We start from the raw sequence: 23,401 nt of genomic DNA on the forward strand, positions 1-23,401 counted from the left end.
ATCATTGGTTATTTACTCAGTGCATGTTTGAGAAAATTTGCCCACTGAATTGAATAGAGGACTAAAAGAGTTGGTTGGACAAATAATAGTTTTGAAGAATCAAATAAATTGTTATCTTTATAAGCATTGTTGTCGTCCAAATAATTTATTTGTTGGCCCCATTTTCACAGGGTTTGATTTGAAAGGATATGAAGTGAGATCAAACAATTGGGTTGGTCTAAGTACTTGTTTCTTTTCAGTTGCGGTGAAATTCAAATTGTGTGGAGAGATGGGAAGACAACATACGTACACATATTACTTTCTACGTGCCCCATTGCTATGTCATGTCATAACATTAAATAAAAATACCTTCTATGAAGAGTCTTGTAACAGAGGACCAGATAGCATTGAAGAGGTTCAAAAAATTGAAAACAGAAAAAAATAACAAGAATATATCAATGTTTTGAAAACCGGACCGGACACCGACTCGGTGAAGCTACTGGTTGACTGGTTAGACCGGTTCAAACGGTCGAACCGGGTTTTTTATTTATATAAAAATATATATAATTATATATTTTACTATATAAACTTTACTTCTACATATAATACTTTCTCTATTCTTTTTTTATTAACTCAAAATAAACAACAAACATAAATCTGATTAGTATGTAAACTAAAAATTAAAAAAAAACAAATGATTTACAGCTAAAACAATCATATTTATTTATTTTTACAACTAACATTTCAAATTTTAAGAATATAGTAAAATAAAAATAGTATATGAGAGTCAAAAATATATTTTTCATATTTTTTCTTAGAACAATTAAATAGTGATAGTTGAACACTAATTATAAAATATTAAATTTTAATTAGTAATAATTAAAAATACTTAATTATATATTAATTTTCAAGAACCGGGTTTTAAAATTAAACCGGATCACCGGTTTTACCGGGTTTCAGCCGGTTTTACTGGTTTTTATCAAATCTGGGTTTTAAATCGAACCGGACTCGTTTTTTTCAGCGAGTCACGGTCGGACCGGTTCGACCGGCCGGTCCGATCCGGTTTTGAAAACACTGGAATATATAGGGTTTTGGTTGAAAAGGAGTGAATGTACCAAAACCAACCAAACCATAAACTTTCAAGGACGAAAAAGCCATTATATTCTAAAGAAATAATCATAAAATGTTAGGCCCTAAGGCTGTAAGGCATGACATAAGTCAAGCATGCAGATAAGAAGAGTTTTATAACGTTCCAAAATAATCAGGTGTATCAAATATTAGGTGTTGACAACTTAAAACACAACTAAGCTATTCCACTAGAGCTTATTTACATAGATAAGCAACAAAGTGGAAACATCGCATTATTACATTCGTTACAGAACCAAAGCTGTCATCACTAATGATTATGACTTTATGAGTCCATGGAAAATTCAACATTGGGTCTCGCTACTCATTACTATTTACTATCAGTCTTTTGAGATGATATGCTAAACCCAGTGGTCAAAAAAGCATTCAACACTACCCATGGAAATGACTCAACGCATAATGTTTGATAAAACTAAATATTAGAAACAGCCCTAGAGGTTTACAAAATAAAAATATAGATAATATAATAAATAAAATATTATATTTTAATATCTAGTTTTGGGTCCGGATGCTTAATCATCTCCTCTAACAACGTCCAAACAATTTTAAATTAAATCTTTAAATAGAGAAGATTCTTTCCTGACATGAATTAAACTTCTGACTCCTTAGATATCTAATAGATATTTTTTCATTATTTGTAAACTATGAAAATGAACTTATTATTTATAAAAAATATCATAATTTACAAAATAGTATATTAAATTATATAAGATTTTGTAACATAAAAAATCATCATAATATATAAATACTAAATTTAAATGTTATTATGAATTTTAGGTAGAGACTTTATGACTTTTAAGTAGTAGTGCTTAAATATTGTCCAGAAATAAAACGTTGTGTATGACACTCATCGAGAGCATGATCGGTTTTACAACTATCAACCATAAACACAATTTTTGTGGTTGGTAGTAGTTTTAGACGTTTTACAAAAATTATAGAAAACGTTAAACTACGCTCAAACATTTTTAAATTTTTTAAAATCAAAAGGTGATTTCAACTAACAATTGTGATTGCAGACCTTTACGAGAAGATAAATTTTTATTTTAAAACAATATAAATATAAAAAATTTCAATAAAATTTTTAAGTTCAAATTATATATATTAATTTATATTATAAAACTTTAAAACAAAAATATTTTCTATATTTTTAAAAAGTTAATAGACTAATTTTATAAATTTATTTTTAATATTTATTATATTATTATAGCTTTTCGTATTTATATAATTATACAAAATGTTAAATATTGTTAATTTAATATTTAACCGCTACGGTATTTGGCAGATAATCAATCATAAATATCTTACAAATGCACTAATTTCTAATAACAGTTATACAAATCTCTTAAAAATGTTTAAAACTACAATCCCCATCCACAAATGCCCGCAACCACTGACCTAAATCTATAACAACGTAATTCAATAATTAATTTTTTTGGGTCTAAATGTTAATTGAATTTTACTCCTAGTTACCGAATCAAAATGCTATAGCTATCAGTGATAAAGCTAGGTAAAAATGAGTACATACACCCATAATATTCTGATATGTAAGTTTACTCCTATTCTAGTATTTGTGCACCCATCGGAAAAACATTTGGATTGGCCGCTGATAACCATAGGTCCATAGCTAAGCAACATATGAGGTTCTATAATGAATAGAAATTCCCTGTAATTACTAAATTCAAAAAGAAAAATATTAGTAGTATTTGACCTTTGGTTTCTAGAGATTTTTAAGATGACGTGATTTAGCATCACATTTTGGGCCAAAAGTTAGCGAAAGTAGATGGAGTTGGCCTTATTCAGTCCAATTCGTTTCTATATGCTTACTGGACTCTGACCGGTTAAAACAGACAGGTTTAGATACGCACGTGCACGTTAGTAGGACACACGTGCGTGTCTCAAAAGCAAGCCTAACACATAGACATAGTTGTTGTTTTCTACGTAAAGTCTTTAGTTGGCGAATAAGCAGCAAAATTGGAAATGGTGTCGTATCGACGACAGTCAAAACGTGAACTGTCCAGGGATACTTTGGTCTTTCTATAGTAACCGAATCCGCTTCTTAACTAACAGAGAGGCCTTTTCGATTTTTATTTAAATATTAAAGTTACTTTTATTTGGTATCTTTTTTTTTCCGTCTATTATATTATTAAAAAACACATGAGTCCAAACCGTGCCAAGTCCAACCAAACACAAAGACCATATAGGTCCGAGAATAACAACCCAAAGCCAGACATAAGGGCAAACATAAACGGGTCAAGCCCAACCCTAAAACCTGACGCCGCTTCACTGTAGCCATACGTCCAGGTCCACCAACTCCAAGACTTCCACGCGTGTAGATCTCCCCACCGAACGAGACACGCATCATCGAAACCACCCATCGTGATCCAAAAGCCGAGGCTTCCACCGGAACAAACAAATCGACTAGTAATTCGCCGGAGCACGCCGGAGAACAGCCACCGCACCCACACAGCATCGCCAAACTTCAACTCACCAGAGAGTTTCATAGAAGACAATCCCGATATCTCCTCCGGTTCACTCATATCACCGCTGGCGAAAACCCACCACTCGAGATAATCCAAAAAACAGAAAGCGGTCCCGAAACGAACCCTTTTCACACAGAGCCGGCAAGAACAGTGCTGCAGAAGCCACCGCCTTCCGGAGTCAGAGCCGGCGGAGCCGCTACTCCCCAGAGTCGAAGTCGGCCGGTCCCCTACTACGAGGCACCGCCGAAGATTAAACCGAAACCACCAGGAAAATTGGGAAAAGTTACTCTCTTTATAAACATGCAAAACAAAAAAACAAAGAAAAAACCGAGTAGCCGGACCGGCAGTGGCTAAAGGAGCCCGAACCGCCGGTCGGAAACACTATTCCGGTATCGAAGCTCTAGAGAGAGGTCAGAGCAAATAACGAAGAGAGAGATTTCTGTTACGATTTGAACTTTATTATGCTATCTTTGGCTAACTATGCAATTACTTTTATTTGGTATCATTTCTTTAAGCTTTTAATGTAAATTAAAATATACATGTAAATTAAAATATACAAACTGGAGGTATTATAAAGTTGTAGTACTGTTCGGACATGATTTATCCGGAGAGCTATGGTATTGGGGATGCTTGTTTCACCGTCCAGATTCATCTAGATGGAGATGAAAGTGTTGTTTATTTAAATTTAAAAAGTCTAAAAATTATCTTATAATTCGTTTGAATGGGTTTTAAAAATTTAGACTTAATTTTGAAAATCATTCAGAATGAACCCTTTAGATGGAAATAATTTATCAAAATAGTATAACATCTATTATATCTTTGATATAATTGACAAATTATAAACGTAACAGTTACTCATGAAAAAACGAGAAAACAACAAAAACACATTTTTCACAGAAACCACGAAAAAATATTTTACCGCTAAAATCGTAAAATCGATAGAATCACATTTTTCTCACAAAAACCAAAATCTCATTTTTTCGTCAAAACTGAAAAATCATATTTTTCTCCCAGAACAAAAAATCATATATTTTCGCCAAAACTGAAAATCTCATTTCCAAACAACCAAAAGATTTCATTTTTCCGCCAAAACCAAAAAAAAAAAATATCATGTTTCCGTTAAAACTGGAAAATCTTATTTTCCGTCAAAACATGAAAATATCATTTTTTTTCAAAAACCAAAAATCTCGTTTTCCTGTCAAACAAGAAAAATCTCGTTTCCCTAAAACGAAAAAATCTCATTTCCCACAAATATCGAAAAATCATGTTTTTCTCGACAAAACCCAAAATTCACATTTCCCGCCAAAAAAACGAAATCATGTTTTCTCATCAAAACAAAAAATATTGTTTTCCCGCTAAAACTAAAAATATCATTTTTTCATCAAAACCAAAAAATCCCCTTCTTACCAAAACCGAAAATCTCGTTTTTTGCCAAAACTGGAAAAGAATCATTTTCCCTCCAAAATATTAAAAATTTGTGTTCTCTTAAAACCAAAATTTCATTTTCTGCCAAAATGGGAAATCACGTTTTTCCTCCAGTAACCGGACATCACGTTTTTCCGCCAAAAATTGAAAATCGTAATTTCCCTCAAAAACAAAAAATCGTGTTTTCCACAAAATGTGCAATTTATCAAACTTAGAAGTTATTATGGTAGTAAATTTTTAATACAAATCTAAATAAAAATTTATAAATTTATATGAAATAATAAATTATGAATGTCAAGATGCTAATTTTAAAATAATTTCAATGTAAATATATTTGAATAAATAACAAAAGTTAATAAAATTAAAACAAGGATATTTTAGTAATTTGTTTATTAAACTCATTTGGATGGAAATGAAGATAAATAAACAAATATAACTCCATTTAGATAAACCTTTTGGACAGACAAACAAATAAACAGTCCCATAAATTCTGAATGGATCATCTGGACGGATCATATAAATAGATCAAGTCAGAAAACTTGGAAGTTTAGCTGTGGGACACGAAATGAGTGTAGTCCTTAGTTTGAGGGGGAAAATGTGATATATCAAACAAAGTCCCGCATTGAAAGTTTAGACAAGGAGTATCTAATATATAAAGAGATGTCAAATTCTAATTAATACAATGTCGTTTGGGAAGGAGCGCAAAAGTAATTAATACAATGTCGTTGTAGGACACGAGATGAATGTGGTCCTTAGTTTGAGAGGGAAAATGTGACATATCAAATAAATTCTCACATTAGAAATTTAAACAAGAAGTGTCTAATATAAAAAGAGATGTTCAACTCTAATTAGTATGTAACCTTTGGGGAATGAATCCAAAAATAAATTCATGTGGGCCGATCTCTTAGGTCCAAAATGGACAATATCGTACTAATAAGATAATATATAGTTGGATATGAGCTCACTAAATTTCAACAATTGGTATCATAATGGTTTGGCAAAAAAAATCTGCAAAAATGCCAAAATACCTTTCGAGATATGAATTGTGCCCTTCGAGGTGAATAGAAGGTACGTGGATGAAATCAAGCGAGAAGATCCTGAAAATCAATTGTGAAATATAAGATGAATGTGATCTTTACTTTGAAGGGGACAATATGGTATATTAATATATATTCTACATTGGAAAATTAAACAAATATTATCTAATATATAAAGAAAAACTTTGAAAATAAATTAGAGCACTTCAAAATATTAATGTCCTACTAAAGTAAGTTTTTATGGACAATATTTTAGTGATTTTGGATGTTCGTGACCAAATCTACTTGATTATTAATATCGATATGGTTTCTAATTTGTGTAGTGTTTATGTGTGTAATTTTTATTATAAAATATTTGTGCTTGTAATTTTAATCTTAATTTGTAATATTTTTTTTAATGTAATGTAATTGTTGTGTGAAAATAATTATATTTTAAATAATACTATTTTATAATAGTTGTTATTTTGTTTAACATATTTACGTTTTATGTATTAATATGTATATATAATATGTTTGAATATTTGAGTGAAATATAGTTATAAGGATTAAAGTGATAAAATTAATTTTAATATAATTACATGTAAGTTGCAAAATTATAAAAATTAAATTTAAAAATAAATAGTTTTTTGAGGGTTCAATAGTAAAACCTCAAATTTGAGATTTTATTATTCAAACTGTTGAAATTTGAGGTTTTAGGATCTATCAGAGAATCAAGAACATTAAAATTCAAAAATTTAAGGTCTTCTTGAAAATGCTCTAAGAGAGATAAAAGTTGTTTTCATCTAATTGCAAATATAAGTGGAACTGAAAGAAAGAAAAAAATGATTATCGCTAGAAGATTATCACTATAATTGTTTTTCAGTCACATCCTTATTGTTTTCTTTGCTTTGAATCATCATGGCTATTTTTCTTAGTTGATGTCTGCGCCTTGTTTTGTTTACAGAACCGCTAGAGCACCTTCTGTCGCTGATAATTCTGTTTGAGCAATTATCTTAGTGTCATGGATATTTAGAGTTTTTAACAAAACAAAAAAAAAATCAATTATCAATAATAGATAACAAATCGATCAGTTATCATATAATTAATTTTGTTATAGCAAAGGAACACAAACTTAGTGATGCCAAAAAGAGTAACTTTCTCAAGACTACAAAAGGATATATGTGTGTGTGCAAGTGCAAGTGAAGGAAAATCATACTTTTGTTCTAATCGTTGTATTTTCATTGAGATCGTACTGCATTCATCACATACATTATGTGGAATGAAGACTAACGGTGCAATTCATCCGAGACTTGATCAAGATTGACAACTTCTTTTATATGAATGATGACTAGAGCGGATGTTTCCACCTCCCTTACGTCCAATAAATTGTTATTGCCTCTATTTTCCCTCTCTTTTAGCATACCTTTAATGATGCAAAACAACTTGAGAGGAAAGTTTTGTCGTTATTTAACGATGCGACTTAAGTTTTGTTGTTTCTTGACTTTGTTAAGACATAAATCTTGTAGAAATCTAGGTCTTGTGTAATTTGTGTTCCTTTTTCTTAAGATATGTAAACGACCATTTGCATTTTCTCTTTACCTAATGTTTTACTATTTTTGGATAAACTAAAGTAAATAAGCGAAAAAAAAAAGTAAATAAGCGAATATCTTTGTTCTTTCATAAAAATGAATCATCTTGATTAGTAAAAGTAAAAAGCTTAGTATATTTTAGTCGTCTTTTGTGCATTGTCCATTGTACAGTGGTCATTAAACACTGATGGAGGGGAGAATCAAATTCTAGCTTGTAGACGATGGCAAAAAAACAAAGGTGGGACATTTATTCATCATGTGTTAATTTGTAGTATTATTGAAGAAGACAAATCAAAAAATTAGTTCATGAAAAAAGATCTTTACGGATTCTTGAATCTTGTGTTTAAAACGGTGGAAAACATGGATTTTATCCGGGAAAGCGTAGTCGAATGATAAATGGACAGAGATGAAACGTTAATACGTTTTATGTTCGATCTATATACTATACAAAATTAAGTTATATTGTTTCTGAATAATTATACGAATATGGACTCATACTTTCGAACTTATTTACATACTTGGCGAGAATATTTATTCAAAGACTGTACTTCTTTTTGAAATTTAATATAGACCTTTTCATAGACATGAGATACTCCAAATTAATCAAAGAAACATGGATCTTGATGATACACAAGAATAGAAATTTCATCAAAACTCTACACCCCTGTTACAAGGTTCCGATTGATTGGTGATAAAATTGCTAGAAGATGTAATAATTGTCTACAAACACTTGATAAATAACCAATAAAAGATTAAAGGGAAAATTTCCCGAAAATACGTTACAGAATTTGCATATGCTATAAAATATTTAAACTGTTTTGGATTTCTGTTTAATTTATAATTTTTTGACACTTACTTTATACTCAAAAATTTAATAAGCAGTTTTTTTACATCACAAAACTAACGAACTGAACATAATTTTTATACTAGAAACAATTTTCAAAATACTTTACATAATTTTTCATTTGCTATAAAAGCAACTAAACTATTTTTTTTTACAAAATACATAAAATAAGTTATACCAAAACTAAACCAGTTTACAATTAACCTAGACCGATGTTAACCAATACTGAATTCAACTGAACCAAGTTACCAAATTTAATCAAAAATCTGTTTTTAACAAAATTATTTAAAAATAAAATCGGTTAATTTTGGTTTTAAAATTTAGAACCAAAATTAACTGATAATCAATACCCAAACTGAATTAAAAAGTTATTCGGTTTATTTCAAATTTATTTATTTTTTAAAAATTTTGGTTAACCAAAAACCAAAAACTAACATGTGATATTCAAGTACTCTGTAAAATATTTGTGAAGTGATTTTCCATGACTCATCACCATATTTATTTTGAAAAAGAAATGATGACATGACATACTAACAATGATCACATAATTTGAAGTTAATTCTGAGAAAGACATGCCCTATATATTATTTGTGAATGTGTCATCACTACAGTGATTTTTAAAAAATGATGATATTTATATTAACAATGATGACATGTTATATTAATGATGACATGGCTTGAAACTAACTGTTACATGAATATTTACATTTATATTTAATATTAATTTTTATTTTGGTATTTTTTAAATATGATAAATAACTCATAAATCATTAATAATATAATATTACTTAATATAATAGTAAAGACAGATATAAAAATATAATAATATTTAAAAAAATAGAAATATTATTTAATTGTATTTTTATAATTATAGAATTTTGTTACTAAAACAAATTTTCAAAATTCTATGCAATTTTTTTAAAAGTTGTAATTTCTAATCCTAATACCATTAGTTTCTTTCTAACATTTACAGTTTTAATATTATTTATTTTAAGTTTTGATAGTTATAAACCTAAACAAATTTTCTCTTAAGTTTATAGGATTTAATATATTTCAACCAAAATAAATAGAAAAAAATCTTTCCAAGATAATAATTTTAAATATATATAAATTTATTATTAAATAAAAATTTTAATAAAAGAATTTTGTTTATCTTAATTTTAGATATAATATCATTTTAATTCAAAACTAAATTTTCTAAAAGCTAATATTATTAACAAAAATATTTTAAAATATATTTAAATTTTAAATTTTTTATTTCTGCATATAGTGTAGTAAATGTGGCGCCAATCCATCGAAATTTACGAGGATCACTTTTCAGGAGGATATACCTGGGACCAAATTCGTAGTAGGAAGGTAGAGGTAGCCGTGTGCAGTAGTGTCTTGTTCTCAAAAGGCGTGCCTTCTTGCGTCTTTATATGGTGGCTGGCTGTTCAAAATAGGTTATCAACCAGAGATAAAATGAAAACGTGGGGATTAGGCAGGATTGTGTCTTGTATAGAGAGCGGGAAAAGACTGGAGACCACATCTGTTTTTTGCTTGCCTTCACTCGTATTCAGTTTGGGACAGAGTGGCTAGCGCGCTCATTGGATCATGCATCAATCCAGACTGGCAAGACACTCTCACTTTCATTTAGGATTGAAGGCATTGTCACATAGATACTCCTTCGACTGGTCTTTCGGACAACTGTATCTATATTTGGAGGGAGCGCAATTTTCAAAGGCATCTCACTGGTAATCATGATGTAGTACATACAATTCATTCGGCTCATTGGTGAAGCTGTTAGAAAATAATATTTTCACTTAGATATAAGCCACAACACAGATTCGAAGAATTGATGAGAAGGTGGTTTGAAGTAGTGGAAGTTTAAAGTAAAGTTCAGATATTTTTACAAATCTGTTTTGAGTTGGACTATAGACCAATATCCCATTTCTTTTTGATTCTTTAATTCTTTTGTAAATGAGTTTTTAGATGATCACTAGATTTCAAAAAAACACCTAGTGCTCTATATATATCCCGCTGCAATTTACTCATTTTATAATAATGAGTGATGTTACTTTTAATTAATTTGGAAATAATTTACAGATTGCAAACTTGTAAAAATTTCCCGCTGCGTATGCGGGCGCAGCATATTTATGCCTATGTGACAAGATTATAAAATGTTCATTCATATTGAGGTCCTCAAAAACATTAACAACAACCAATCTACAGGGACAGGGAGTTGGGATTAGTCTATTAATACTAACGACAATTAACTCAATCAACATACATTTATTTTTCTTCATTCACACACCGACTCATTTTGCGACCGTATGTTTGTATTATATTTTTGCTAATTAAACCGTATTGCTATATAAAATATATTGAATCTTATGTTTAGCAAAAGTAAATCCTACAGAGTCCAAAAATATAATTAAATTTATTCTTTTTGAAAGCAAAAACAATTGAAAATTAGCTTAACAAACCCGACAATCCAAGCATGGATCGTAACAACAAACAGAAAATAATATAATTTATTTATTAGGTCTCGCATCGTGCACCGTCTTGTTCCTTTTGACAACAACCTGTTACCAATATTTTAGTTAAGAGAAATTTCAATCCACACAACAATTATAGGAATAATTCAACATCTCAGATATTTTAGATAACATGGTCACCAGATGTTCACGTGCATCCTTCAAATCTAGCAGTAACCAGGCGTACACATCAAATGTACGTGCAATTATATAATACCGAACCCAATAATATACATTTCGTCGAAAAATAATACTAGTATATATTTCGTAACAATGTAACATATTGATTCAAGAAAAAAATTCGTAACATATAAATCATTTTATGTTAGTTTCTCTTATATCGAGATTGATCAAGAAAGGACCAACCATTAAGAAAGTGATTACTAAAATTAAGAATTGAAAAAGATAAGTGAAAATACATTATAGAAATATAAAAAATATACTCCCTCCGTCCCACTTTAAGTGGAGTTTTAAAGAAAAAATTTTGTTCCATTTTAAGTGATACTTTCAAGATTTTAGATAAAAATTAAATGTATTTTAATATTTTAATTATTTATATTCTTTAGTATAATTGTTTATTGGTTGAAATTATTTTAATCATTGTTGTTTTTAGACAAACGAGAAAGATAAAGTAAAAATTTGTAGTTTCTTAATCAACGTGCAAAACCTTTAAAATCAAATAAATGTTTATGGACAACTTTTTCTCGAAAAAGTTGTCTTTATTATAGATGTAAATAAAAAAATATTTCTCACGTTCGATTAAAACTTTATTTATACATTAATAATCTAGGAAAAACATCAAAAATTTAGTTGAATCCTCCTGTATATTCAGGTTCTTGAATATAAATCAAAGGTACTCCCTCTGTTTCATTATAAGTGTCGTTTTAGACTTGTACACACGGATTAAGAAATCATTTAATTTTGCATATTTTAATATAAAAACATCATTACTGATACAATTCAACCAATAGAAAAATAGAATGGAGAATGAAGTTAATAAATTTTGCATTGAAACTCTAAAACGACACTTATTTTGTAACGAAAAAAATTCTCTAAAACGATACTTAATATAAAATGGAGGAAGTATTTATTAAAGGAAATAAATTATTTTATCATAAATGGTTAAAGGTACATTTATGATTGACATTAAGTCGTTTTTATTGTTTTATAACTAATTTGACATAAAGAAACGAAAACGATATGTTTTAAAATAGTTGTATTAATAAAGAATAGTTATCCTTTTCAAAAAAAAAAATAAAGAATAGTTATGAAACCGTTCAAGAGAAGGTTGGGGGAAGGTGCAGATGACGTTGGGGACTAAGTGCGTTACTAACGTTACAGACAGTTACACAAGCTTTTCAAAAGAGTTTGAACTGACACGTGGCAGTTTGTTGAATGGAGGACAGTTAGTTGTTTGTTGCGGATTACAGCCTGGATTTTTGCCTCCAGTTTTAAACGTTTTTTTAATTAAAAATGGTAATAGATGATGTCACTTTCCAACTGGCCAACTTCTCTCTGTCGTTTTCGCCACGTCATCAACTTAATTTTTTTTGAATTCCGACCACTCACTTTAATCTGGTGGCCGTTTCTTTGTAACATGTTATAAAACCGAATATTAATTAACAAATCAAATTATTCTGAACCATTCTATATCATAAAGTGAAGTTTCCCATCCTGTAGATATATGATTTTGAATTGTGACATTTCACTGTTGTTTTTATCCGCATGCATCGGAAAACAGAAATCACAATTTTGGTTCATTATTTATTAAAACTACACCTACTTTAAACTTGTGTAATTTGAAAAAAATATCTCAAAATAGGCTTTATGTATTGTAAAATAAAATTTAAAAATGTAAAAGAAAAGGTATACTGGTATACAGGCTGGCTAGGCCAGTCAAAAGTCAGAAAATGCATCAAAACTGTCTTTACCCAAACGGCCAAACCTAACCGTTATCGTCTTTAATTTTTGAAATATTTAACTAATTAATTAATTTTATTTAAAAAACTACTTTCTAAATTTTCACCTCAGATTGTGCGAATAATATCAGAGCTTTCCTTGTAGGTTTCCGTGATTTTGTCGCTTTAACTTCCCACATTACCACACGCGTTTCTCACGCGCGTGACCTCATTTCTCTCCCCTCCCCCTCGACTCCATCGTACGATTGCGTAACAGAAAAAAGAGAGTTAGACACATCAACGCAGCGAGATCGTGACACGTGTAAACCTACAGCTGTATCCCAAAACTTCCAAAACCGCTTGCGTGGAAGAAGCGGTGCCCCCTGGAGGCCATGGACTTTCTCCACCGACTCAATCGGTTACCGGTTACGTTTCCCGTCTCTCTCTTATAAATACCTTTTCCTCCTCTCTTCAGTTCTCTCGACCTCGTCGTCTCCCTCTCTCTCTCTCTGCTTTTCGATTCAATGGCGGATCGTGTGAAAGGCCCATGGAGCCAAGAGGAAGACGAGCAGCTGAGGCTGATGGTGGAGAAACACGGGCCGAGAAACTGGTCGGCGATCAGCAAATCGATCCCAGGTCGATCCGGTAAATCGTGCCGGTTACGGTGGTGCAATCAGCTATCGCCGGAGGTCGAGCACCGCCCGTTCTCCCCGGAGGAAGACGAGACGATCGTCTCGGCTCGCGCCAAGTTCGGTAACAAATGGGCGACGATCGCTCGTCTCCTCAACGGACGCACGGACAACGCCGTGAAGAACCACTGGAACTCGACGCTCAAGAGGAAGTGGCTAGACGGGAACCTGACGACGGAGGAGGAGGGTCGAGATCCGGCGAAGAAGAGGAGATCGATGAGCTCTGAGTCCGTCGTCCCTCCTCCGGTGGTGGACACTGGGTTGTACATGAGCCCTGAGAGTCCCAATAGCGACTCCAGCACGGTTCCTGCTCAGGTTTTTAAGCCAATGCCGGAGGTTTCGCCGGAGGAGGAGGAGGATCCGGCGACGGCGTTGAGTTTGTCGCTGTCGCTTCCAGGGGGTGACGTAAGCCAGGAGTCGAGCCAGAGCTCGTTGCTGGTTCCGCGGTTTGAGAGTCAGATGAGGATTAATGTAGAGGAGAGAGGGGAGGCGAGGAGGGGTGAGTTTATGAGGGTGGTGCATGAGATGGTTAAGGCGGAAGTGAGGAGTTATATGGCGGAGATGCAGAGGAACAACGGTGGTGGATTTGTTGTAGGAGGAGGAGGTTTCTATGATAGTGGGATCACACCTAAGGTTGAGTAGTTTTTTTTTTTGGCACGTGAGAGAGAGTTAGGTGATCGAATCGGTTTGGGGATTTGGAAAGCAATTCATTTTTGGGTTGTGGTGAAATGAAAAAAGAATGTACAGTTCAATTAAAATTGGATAATAATAATAATATTAATTGAATAATCTTTATTCAAAACATCTGTGCATCTCAAGTGAATAGAGTTCGTGATACCTTTTACGAGTAGATTCAAATGATAGTGTGTCATCCAATTTCTGTATTTAAATTGGTTACTGATCAGTCGACCTTGTGATATAGCCCGTGACATATACTCATTTCTATGTTTCGTATTTGTATAAATCCTCGTATTATTTACACCGGACTCAAACCGTGACTAGTGAGATCTTATACATATATATTATAATACAGTGTCAAAACCAACCAAACAAATGATTAAAAGAAATATTTTGTAGTTTATAGAAGATGATAGGTGATAAAATTCGCCAAACTCTATATTTGATCAATTTTCTAATTTTCCCTTGTCTTCTACAATCATGCTCTTGACACTTGTTATTGTTAGCTGAGTTCGTAGGCATGTTCTCAATTAATTCAAACGCTTCATCAACTGTTTATGTCATGAAGTTTCTCTTGTGTCCAATCTAGAACATTACAAAATTCTCAGTCAACTCCATCATAGAAAATAACCAGAATATGATGATCATCAAATCCATGGTGAGGACACTCTATACATAGTTATTGAATCACTTCCATGTATCTCAAAAAAGTTTATAAATGTGCTGCTTAAATGAGGAAAACGTATTCTTATATGCAGCTGCTTTCGCCTTCGTTTAGAAATGTCCTAAAAAGACTACTCGGACCTGTTACAATGATGTAAGAGAACCGGTTGGCAGTAATCTTAACAGTCTGGAAGCCTTATCATTGAGAGAGAATAAAAATATCATACATTTGATGAAATCAGATGTCACTCCATTCATGCGAGTAATTCCGCGAATCTCTTTAAAATGCTCAATGTGATCCATTGGAAATTTCACAAACATTTTATTCAAACTTTAAGCCTAGTTCAAACCTGACATGTACTAAATCAATGTATATCCAAATGAGTACATAGGTGTCTAATGGTTAGACATGTACAAAATCAATGCATATCCAAATGAGTACATAGGTGTCTTATGATTACCTCACTTATGTACTGATAGCCTATAGTTCTCATAAGTTTTTAGCGTAATTGAATATTTTAATGAATATGAATATACATCAGCGTTACACTATAAGTGATTACATTATTTTTACAAAATATATGTGAAAATATAGAGTATGAAGTTACACAACAAGAGGTTGAAAACGAGTAACGATATCCATAAAATAATTTAATTACTGACAGCTGCTTTCTACACTGTTTATCGATTGAGTATGGGCATTAGACTTATTTGGCGTTCCTGTCAGGTCAGGGCCAAGCTTACAGAAAGGCAAGAAACGCAATTGAGTGGCTTGGTCTTCCCATTCAACCTCTTTGATCCACTCTTCCTCTCTGTATTCTATGAAAAATACATCAAACCTGACAACACTATTAGCATCTAATGGAAGCTTTCTCAGCATCGGACAACCTTCAATGCTTATTTTGCTTAAACATGGGAAAGACAAAGGACTCCAGTAAATGCTCTTCAACATAGGTGAATTAGATAAGTAGAGGCTTCTTAGTTTTTGAAAAGGAACACTTGCAGCTTTTTCCTTGCTTATAATCTCTTCCAATTGATGTGAGCAAGTAACTCTAAGATCAACAAGGTTTGGAGCAAACACCAGCCACGTCAAATCTTTTAGAAGATTGCATTTGCTTATATCGATTTTGGAGAGGTTTGAGAAGCATGGAGCTGTGAGACCAGTATTGTTCGGTGATGATGTTGTCTTCTGATCAATATGTATTTCCCCCATTCTTAATTTCGATAAGTTGAGCCTACGTAGATCACATGTAGTTGGCAAAGTCAATACTTTCGTCGGTTCTCCAAGGTTGTTGATGCCTACCTTTTGAATGCATTTCACCAACATGCGAGAGCTTAACAATTGCTCCAAAACTATCCCTGAGCAGACCTCAATGGCTAGCCTTTCTAGATATTTCAGGAGCTGCAGCTCCTTCAGCAAGCTCATATCTACCGTCTTGCTGGATCCTTGTAGTCCAAGTGACCTCAAACTTGACAAATTTGCTATCCCTGAAATGCTCTCAAGCTTCCGTGTGGACTCCAGATTCAAGTGGATTAATTTTTTCAACTCTTGTAATCCAACATGAAATTGCTTCAAGCTTGTTCGTGACAAATCAAGATACCGCAACGCTACCAACTGAAACAGCGGTAACTCGGAGAGGCCTACATTACCTGACAGATCCAGCACCACTAGCATTGGAACATACATGAAGAATCCATCGGAAATATGTACCAATGATTGGTTTTTCTGAAGGAATAAAGTTGTAAGTTGAGTGCATTCGGGGCTGCCACGTATTATTTCAATATCATTACGCATCAGTGACATCTTTCTCACAGCCTTCCAATTCTTGACAATTGGCATATAGCGTAATCCAACACCGGCTTGCGCAATGTATATCTCCTTATCCTTTCCAAGATCAGATGCTATCCATAGAGCCATGTCACGTACCACATCATGCATAGTAACATATGATATATTCTTCATCTCTCCTTCCACCAATAAACATGCGCGGACAAGGGTGCCAAGTATCTCATAAACTTGGTTCATCGCCCTTTCTCTATCTTGTCTTCCATCTATGAACCCCTCACATATCCAATAATCCACCAGTCTTTCTTTATCTATAAGATAATCTTCAGGAAAAAGAGAGCAATAAAGAAAACATAATTTCACCACTTCTCCATTTAAGCTATCATAGCTATACTTGAGAATAGGAAGAATTTCATCTTTCATTCCTGAAAAATCTGCAGCCGATAAAGACAAAACGTCTATTGCACGACGCCATTCCTGTACAGTAGTTTTGCATGACATAGTTTCCCCGATTACGTTGAGCGCCAATGGTAAGCCAGAACATTTTCCAGAGACTTGTCTTGCAAGATCAGGAATGTCTGCATGGGTTTTCAACGTGCTTTCTCCAACTTTCTTTTGGAACAACTCCCACGATTTATCGGGATCTAAACAACTGACTTCCATCATGGCATCAACCTGCATGCGCCCACACACATCTTTAGAACGTGTAGTGAACGCTACTTTGCATCTGTTTGCTATATTTGGATAAGGGACTCCAATCGCCAGTAAGTTCACTTTCGCCCATATATCATCCAAGAACAACACAAACTTCCGTCTCTTGAGAACATTGTGTATGTCAATGGCTCTACGATACTCATCGTTTTGGTGCCACTCCTCATTCCAAAACCCTAGTTTTTTTGCTATGTCTTCTTGAATCTTAAGGATGTCTAAACTCTTAGACACCACAACCCATATCACAACATCAAAGCTGCCTTTTTCTTTAGTGAACTTATTGTTGATCTGCGCAAGAAGAGTGGTTTTGCCAACTCCGCCCATACCATACAAACCCATAACCCCAACTTCATCTTTCATGAGACGGTGCCATACCTTTGCAAGCAATGCTTCATCAGCAACAATTGTGGGTTGAATAGGTATCTCTTCAACCTCAGTTACATGAACTTCCTCAGTCACCGCATCAAATTCTCCTTGAGAACTGGTACGCTTAACCACTTTTAACATCCTGATTACTCTTTTGCCATAACGGTATCTCATTTTCACATTCTTGGAGCATAATCCACAAAGACACAACCTTTCGAGTTCAACGGTGCTAGTACTAAGCAGATCATTAAATTGATTCTCGATGTCAAGGACATTCTTTAACCATACCTGTACTCGAGCAAGCATTTGACGACGTCCTGTAAACTCTTCCCTGCTTACTCTTGCTTGCACATCATCTCGCTTTGCCTTGAGCACTTCCATCTCTTTATGCAGAGCTTCTAAATTCTCTGATAGGTTGCAGATGTAACTTCCATTGACCGATAAACATTGAGAGACTTGATTCACAACTTGATCACATGGCATGGAGACCGACAAACAACTTCCCATTTCTGAAGAGAGAAAGAGAGAGAAGGAACAATAATTCAGAGAGAAAAACCAGAGTTAATTATTACACAAAAATGAAAAAGATAAAGTTGTGTTATTAGTATTTAAAGGTTAACAATGATTTTCAACCACAAACGTTGGCTCCTACAATAATGGCAAACAAGTTAACTGTGTCGACGAAGACTCTAAGTCAACAATGACACTCTACGCACGCAGGTTGAAAATAAAGCGTTCAACTAAATTATTTATCAGTATAAAATGTGTGTTAGCTAGAAGAAGAAATTACAATTGCAAATGGTCTAATATATGATGATTTCAAGAAAATCAATATTAATGAGTTTTAAACTGAGTCATTAATATTGATTTTGTGTTAATGAGCTGATATTAATGTGTTCAAATAAATTAATTATTAGTATATGCACCCAGAGTTAGAAAATTACAACAGTGTCACTATACTTTGGGTAGGTAAAATATCCGTAAATTTTGATTTGATCAGTTATTTATTTTGATTCTATTCAAAAAATACAGATATCATAATTTTACGAAGCACAACAAATATTAAAATTTAATATCTTTAAAACAGAGCAAATCACAAATACTCATATTAGAAAATGAATATTCGATCTGATGCGTAATATACATATGCATATAAATGTATAAAATTACATATAATTTTATTTCTCTATATAAGTTTTAGTATTATTATTGACTAAATTAAATATTTGGTTATTAAATTTTTAAAGTATGCAGTTTTAAAATAATTTGTTGTTATTTTATATTATATTTTTATTTTGCTTTTGATATGTAAAAAATGTTTTTTTATCGAATCGACGGATCAAAACGGATATCCAGTAAAAACATTAATTTTTTTGGATATCCGTAACACTGAATATCCGAAAGTTTATGGATCAATCCGTACAGAGTGAAACTGATCACATAATCTTTAAAATTCCGGATATCTTCTCCGTGTCTACCTCTATAAACACAACTAATATTTTAACCAATCAAAATTCAGTCAACACAACTAATATTTTTAAAATTTACAATTTGCTATTTTACATACATTGAAAATGTAAATATAGATCTTTTAAAAACATTTTTTTAAAAACATAGATCATTCTGAAATTGGAAATATTTAATTTATATATTTGAAAAAACAATTTGTGAATTTTTGAAGTTTAAAAAATATATTTTTGAACGATTTTAAACATTGGTTACATTGATCCGAACCTAACCCGGAAGGAACTGAACCCAATCCGATAATTAGTAAAATTCAAATAGAACTTCTAAGTATAACACCAAAAATCTGAATCACACGAAACAATACCAAAGATCAGTCCTAGTAAAATCTTTAACCCAAAAACCTTACCCGTAGTTAGAGCTGGGAATTTGAGTTTTTACCCGCAAGTCCCGCTCCGTTTGGTCTACTGTGGGGCGAGTGAGTGCGGGTCGGCAGATTCGAAAAATTCAACATGTGGATGCGGATCAAATTGATTTTAAGCAGGACGAATGCAGGTCGGACGGATTTGAATCGCGGATACCCGTTAATCCGTAGAAAAAAAATTAAAAAAAAACTTAGTAAAAAATATATAAAATAATAGAAAATTATATAATTTAAATTATACATATCTATTTGTAACTGTAAATATATAATTTTAGTTATTTTATTATAAAGTTAATAAAATATAATTAAAATTTCCTGTGGATCTGCAGATTTAGGTGGGGCGGATGCGGATGTTTAAATCTTCCTTGGCGGATCATGCGGGTCAAACTTTTAAGTCAAAAAAAAAATCTGATCCACGGGTTGGCAGGATCAAAATTATAAGTCAAAAAAAATATCTGACCGATGGGTTGGCAGGGTTCGCGGGAACCCAGCTCTACCCGTAGTAGACTAGTAGTTCTACAAACTTGTTTTTTTTTCTTTGAAATATCAAAGATTAAACAATAGAAGTTCTACAAATGTTTGAAAATAGATGAAAATACTCGGATAGAATTTTAGAGTTAAACAATAACACCACTTCTTAAAAGAAAACAACTTTTCGGAGTTAGAGACGCCTCTATTAAGTTCTCATTCTGCTGCTCTCTGCTGCCTTGACTTGCGCGAAATAAGGATGAGCCTGTCATATTTAATTAACAAAAGGTATCAAACCTAGCTAATCATTCTCATTCTCGTGATATTATCCATGTAAACAAACAAGATTCTTGATCATAAGCAGACTTAGAAATATAAGTGCCTGAGTAATGTTCGTTACATACCATTGCTTCTTTTGCAGTTAATCTGTCTTGATGATCATACCGAAGTAGCTTGTCCAGGAAATCAATCGCCTACATGTGAGAAAACACATACAAACAAGTTAGAGAGCTCCACTAAGCAGTAGTGGCAAAAGTCAAATGGATTTGTGTTGGTTACCTCAGGTGATACCAAATGCCTATTGTCAGCATTGATGAACTTGGACCAAGGCTTCCTGCTATGTCTGTGGAAATAGCCCCAAGAAGTCATTAGGAAGAGAATTAGCCATTGGCATCACTCTTGTACTATAAAGAATACGTGACTCCTGCTTACCTCCCAACAAGTGCCTCTAATTGAGCATCGAGTTCTAACTGATACTTATTCAGATATGCATTCAATTCATCGGTTCCAAGAACCTGAGTCAAGAGTCAAACAAGTACTCTTTAGACGTGAACAAACAACAACTTGATTTGCCCTCTTAAACCACAATACACTTGCTAAATGAAACGAGCATGATAGAGTTTAGCTACACAATTAAAATTACCTTGGCAATTTTGACAAGCTGATCCTGGTTGTCATGGCCATAGAAAAAAGGTTCCTTGCGGAATATCTACAAGAGAAGATAATAGGCAAATCAGGTGACCATCGGTATGTATATATGGAAGCATTCTGATAAGGAAGCACATAATCATATAAATGTAGCAAAGGTACTCACCATCCCAGCAAACATGCAACCAAGGCTCCACATGTCCAAGGAATAGTCATAGTCCTGTAAATCCACTAAAAGCTCGGGTCCCTTGAAGTATCTGATTCAACAGATAACATTAATGATAAAAAAACATCATACTGTAACATGTTTAGATTAAAAAAAGAGAGAAAACAAAACCTTGAGGCGACACGGACGTTATACTCTTTTCCAGGATGATAAAACTCAGCAAGACCCCAATCTATGAGGCGAAGTTTACGCAGCTCGTGGTCGATCATGACATTGTGTGGCTTGACATCTCTGTGCATTATACCTTGCGAGTGGCAGTAGTCCAAAGCCTGCAAGCATATCAATAAGAAAGTTCCAAAGGTTATATAACTAAACCTTTTATATATGTTGTAACTTGAAATTACACAAAAAAAAAAAATTACCTTCAAGAGCTCGTAAATGTAGTAACGGATGTCATAATCAGTCAAAGTAGGATACAGAACCTTAAAGTCTGTGCTGTTAACATACTCAAAAATCAAGCTTGGGGTTTTTGAGTGTTGGTCTCTGACAACATCAAGCAGCTTCACAATATTTGGGCCTCCACAGAGATTCTGAAGTATCTTAATCTCTCTTCTAATCTATATATTAATTGATATGATGATTCCCCGTCAAATTACAAGCCAGTGAGTGAAAGTAAGTAATGTAGACAAGACAGACAGACAGACAGACACTCATCACCTTCTTCTTCTTGACAGGCTTAAGAATCTTGATAACACACTTCTCGTTGCTGTTCATGTTAATCCCTTCAAAAACCTCACTGTATTTGCCTCTCCCCACTTTCCTAACTACCTCGTAATCATCTTGCTCCCTGACAAAACCACACACACACACACACACAGACAAGAAAGCTTCAACCTTTTTAAACATAATAGAAAAAAGGTTTAAACTTTCGTATCGATTCCACAAAAGGGCTCGAACTTTGGATCTTACCCCCACTCAACATTGAGAGACTCGTAATCCCAATACTCTTTGGGACGGATCACGTTCACGTCGGTGTAGACACGAGCTTTCGACATCACTGCGGTGGGAAGAGAGATCTCGTCGAGTGGGTACGGATAGAGGTGAGGATCGAAGCTGCTTCCGTTGGTGACGAGGGTCGACGGTGAGGTAGGAGAAAGCGCCGACGCCGCACGCGAAGAGATGGAGATGGCGCAGAATAAGAGGAAGCGTAGAAGAAGGAGAAGAGATGGCAAGGGAAAGTAGGAGTAGGAGGAGGAGGTGATTAGGCGCATATATTATTTCAGTGCGCTCTCCCGTGCTGGATTACTTTCCTATAGTGGCATACACTCAGTTATGGAAAGAAAAGTGGAAAAAAAATATATTATAAATATTTGTTAAAAACGGTGCGTGTTGGCTTTACCCTAGAATGTAGGGCTTCGAAGCCGTTAATGTAGTTCATTATCATTATCGCTATCACATATGTATATCTCTGGGCCTCTTTCTCTCGAGCTCCATTCTACCTGGACCAATCACAAGTTTTTAAAAAAAATAAAAAAATTAAGTGCAAAAGGAGTTTTTAGTAGATTATTTATCAAATAAAGATTATAATTTCTCTGTTTTTGATAAGGTAAATTGCCTAAAATAACATTTTAAATTTTAAATTTCATGACATTTTTTAATTTAAACTTTATAATTTTTCATATTTTGCATTTTATTTTTATTGGTTAGAGCATGTCAAAACAGGTAAACTAACTCAAACCAATCCATGTTCAAATAATTTAAGCTTAAATGGATTATAGACTAATCCAATTCATTTAACAAGTGGATTGGGTCAATCTATAATTCTTTTAGATTAATGATTATATAATTTTAATGAATCACTGATGAATAATAATTTTATAATTTAAATGGTTAATAAACAAAAATTTATTACTATTTTGGGTTAAGTATATAATATTGCTTAGATTTTGAGAAAACATAATTATGATTTTGGGGTGAAAATTTGATTTTGCAGCTTTGCTAGAAAAAATATGATTTCGCGATTTGGACGGATTACAACGATTATGTATTTTTGATGGAAAAAAACTCATGTTTGAGTTTTGGTGGAAAATATAATTATGAGTTACAAGGAAAACATAATCTTATGGTTTTGAAGGAAAACCACATTTTATGATTTTAACAGAAAAC

General features: G+C 33.0%; 3 protein-coding genes across 3 annotated transcripts; 1 reads left to right on the forward strand and 2 right to left on the reverse strand.

The window, feature by feature from the left end:
- Positions 1-13,362: 13,362 nt before the first annotated feature.
- LOC108805960 (transcription factor MYB77) lies at positions 13,363-14,384 on the forward strand. Its single transcript, XM_018577956.2, has one exon. The coding sequence runs from the start codon at positions 13,418-13,420 to the stop codon at positions 14,222-14,224; it is 807 nt and encodes a 268-aa protein (XP_018433458.1). The 5' UTR covers positions 13,363-13,417; the 3' UTR covers positions 14,225-14,384.
- Positions 14,385-15,505: 1,121 nt separating this feature from the next.
- LOC108812965 (disease resistance protein SUMM2) lies at positions 15,506-18,349 on the reverse strand. Its single transcript, XM_018585370.2, has one exon. The coding sequence runs from the start codon at positions 18,291-18,293 to the stop codon at positions 15,579-15,581; it is 2,715 nt and encodes a 904-aa protein (XP_018440872.1). The 5' UTR covers positions 18,294-18,349; the 3' UTR covers positions 15,506-15,578.
- Positions 18,350-20,188: 1,839 nt separating this feature from the next.
- Positions 20,189-22,545, reverse strand: LOC108812966 (casein kinase II subunit alpha-2). The gene is made up of 10 exons (XM_018585371.2): positions 22,205-22,545; positions 21,953-22,082; positions 21,658-21,852; positions 21,407-21,564; positions 21,236-21,326; positions 21,065-21,130; positions 20,854-20,936; positions 20,701-20,764; positions 20,547-20,615; positions 20,189-20,407 (listed from the first exon to the last, which is right to left on the reverse strand). Exons 1-10 carry the CDS (start codon positions 22,504-22,506, stop codon positions 20,351-20,353), a joined length of 1,215 nt encoding a protein of 404 aa, XP_018440873.1. The 5' UTR covers positions 22,507-22,545; the 3' UTR covers positions 20,189-20,350.
- Positions 22,546-23,401: the final 856 nt, after the last annotated feature.

This window comes from Raphanus sativus, chromosome 6 (assembly GCF_000801105.2).
Source record: "Raphanus sativus cultivar WK10039 chromosome 6, ASM80110v3, whole genome shotgun sequence".
NCBI classification, from domain to species: domain Eukaryota; kingdom Viridiplantae; phylum Streptophyta; class Magnoliopsida; order Brassicales; family Brassicaceae; genus Raphanus; species Raphanus sativus.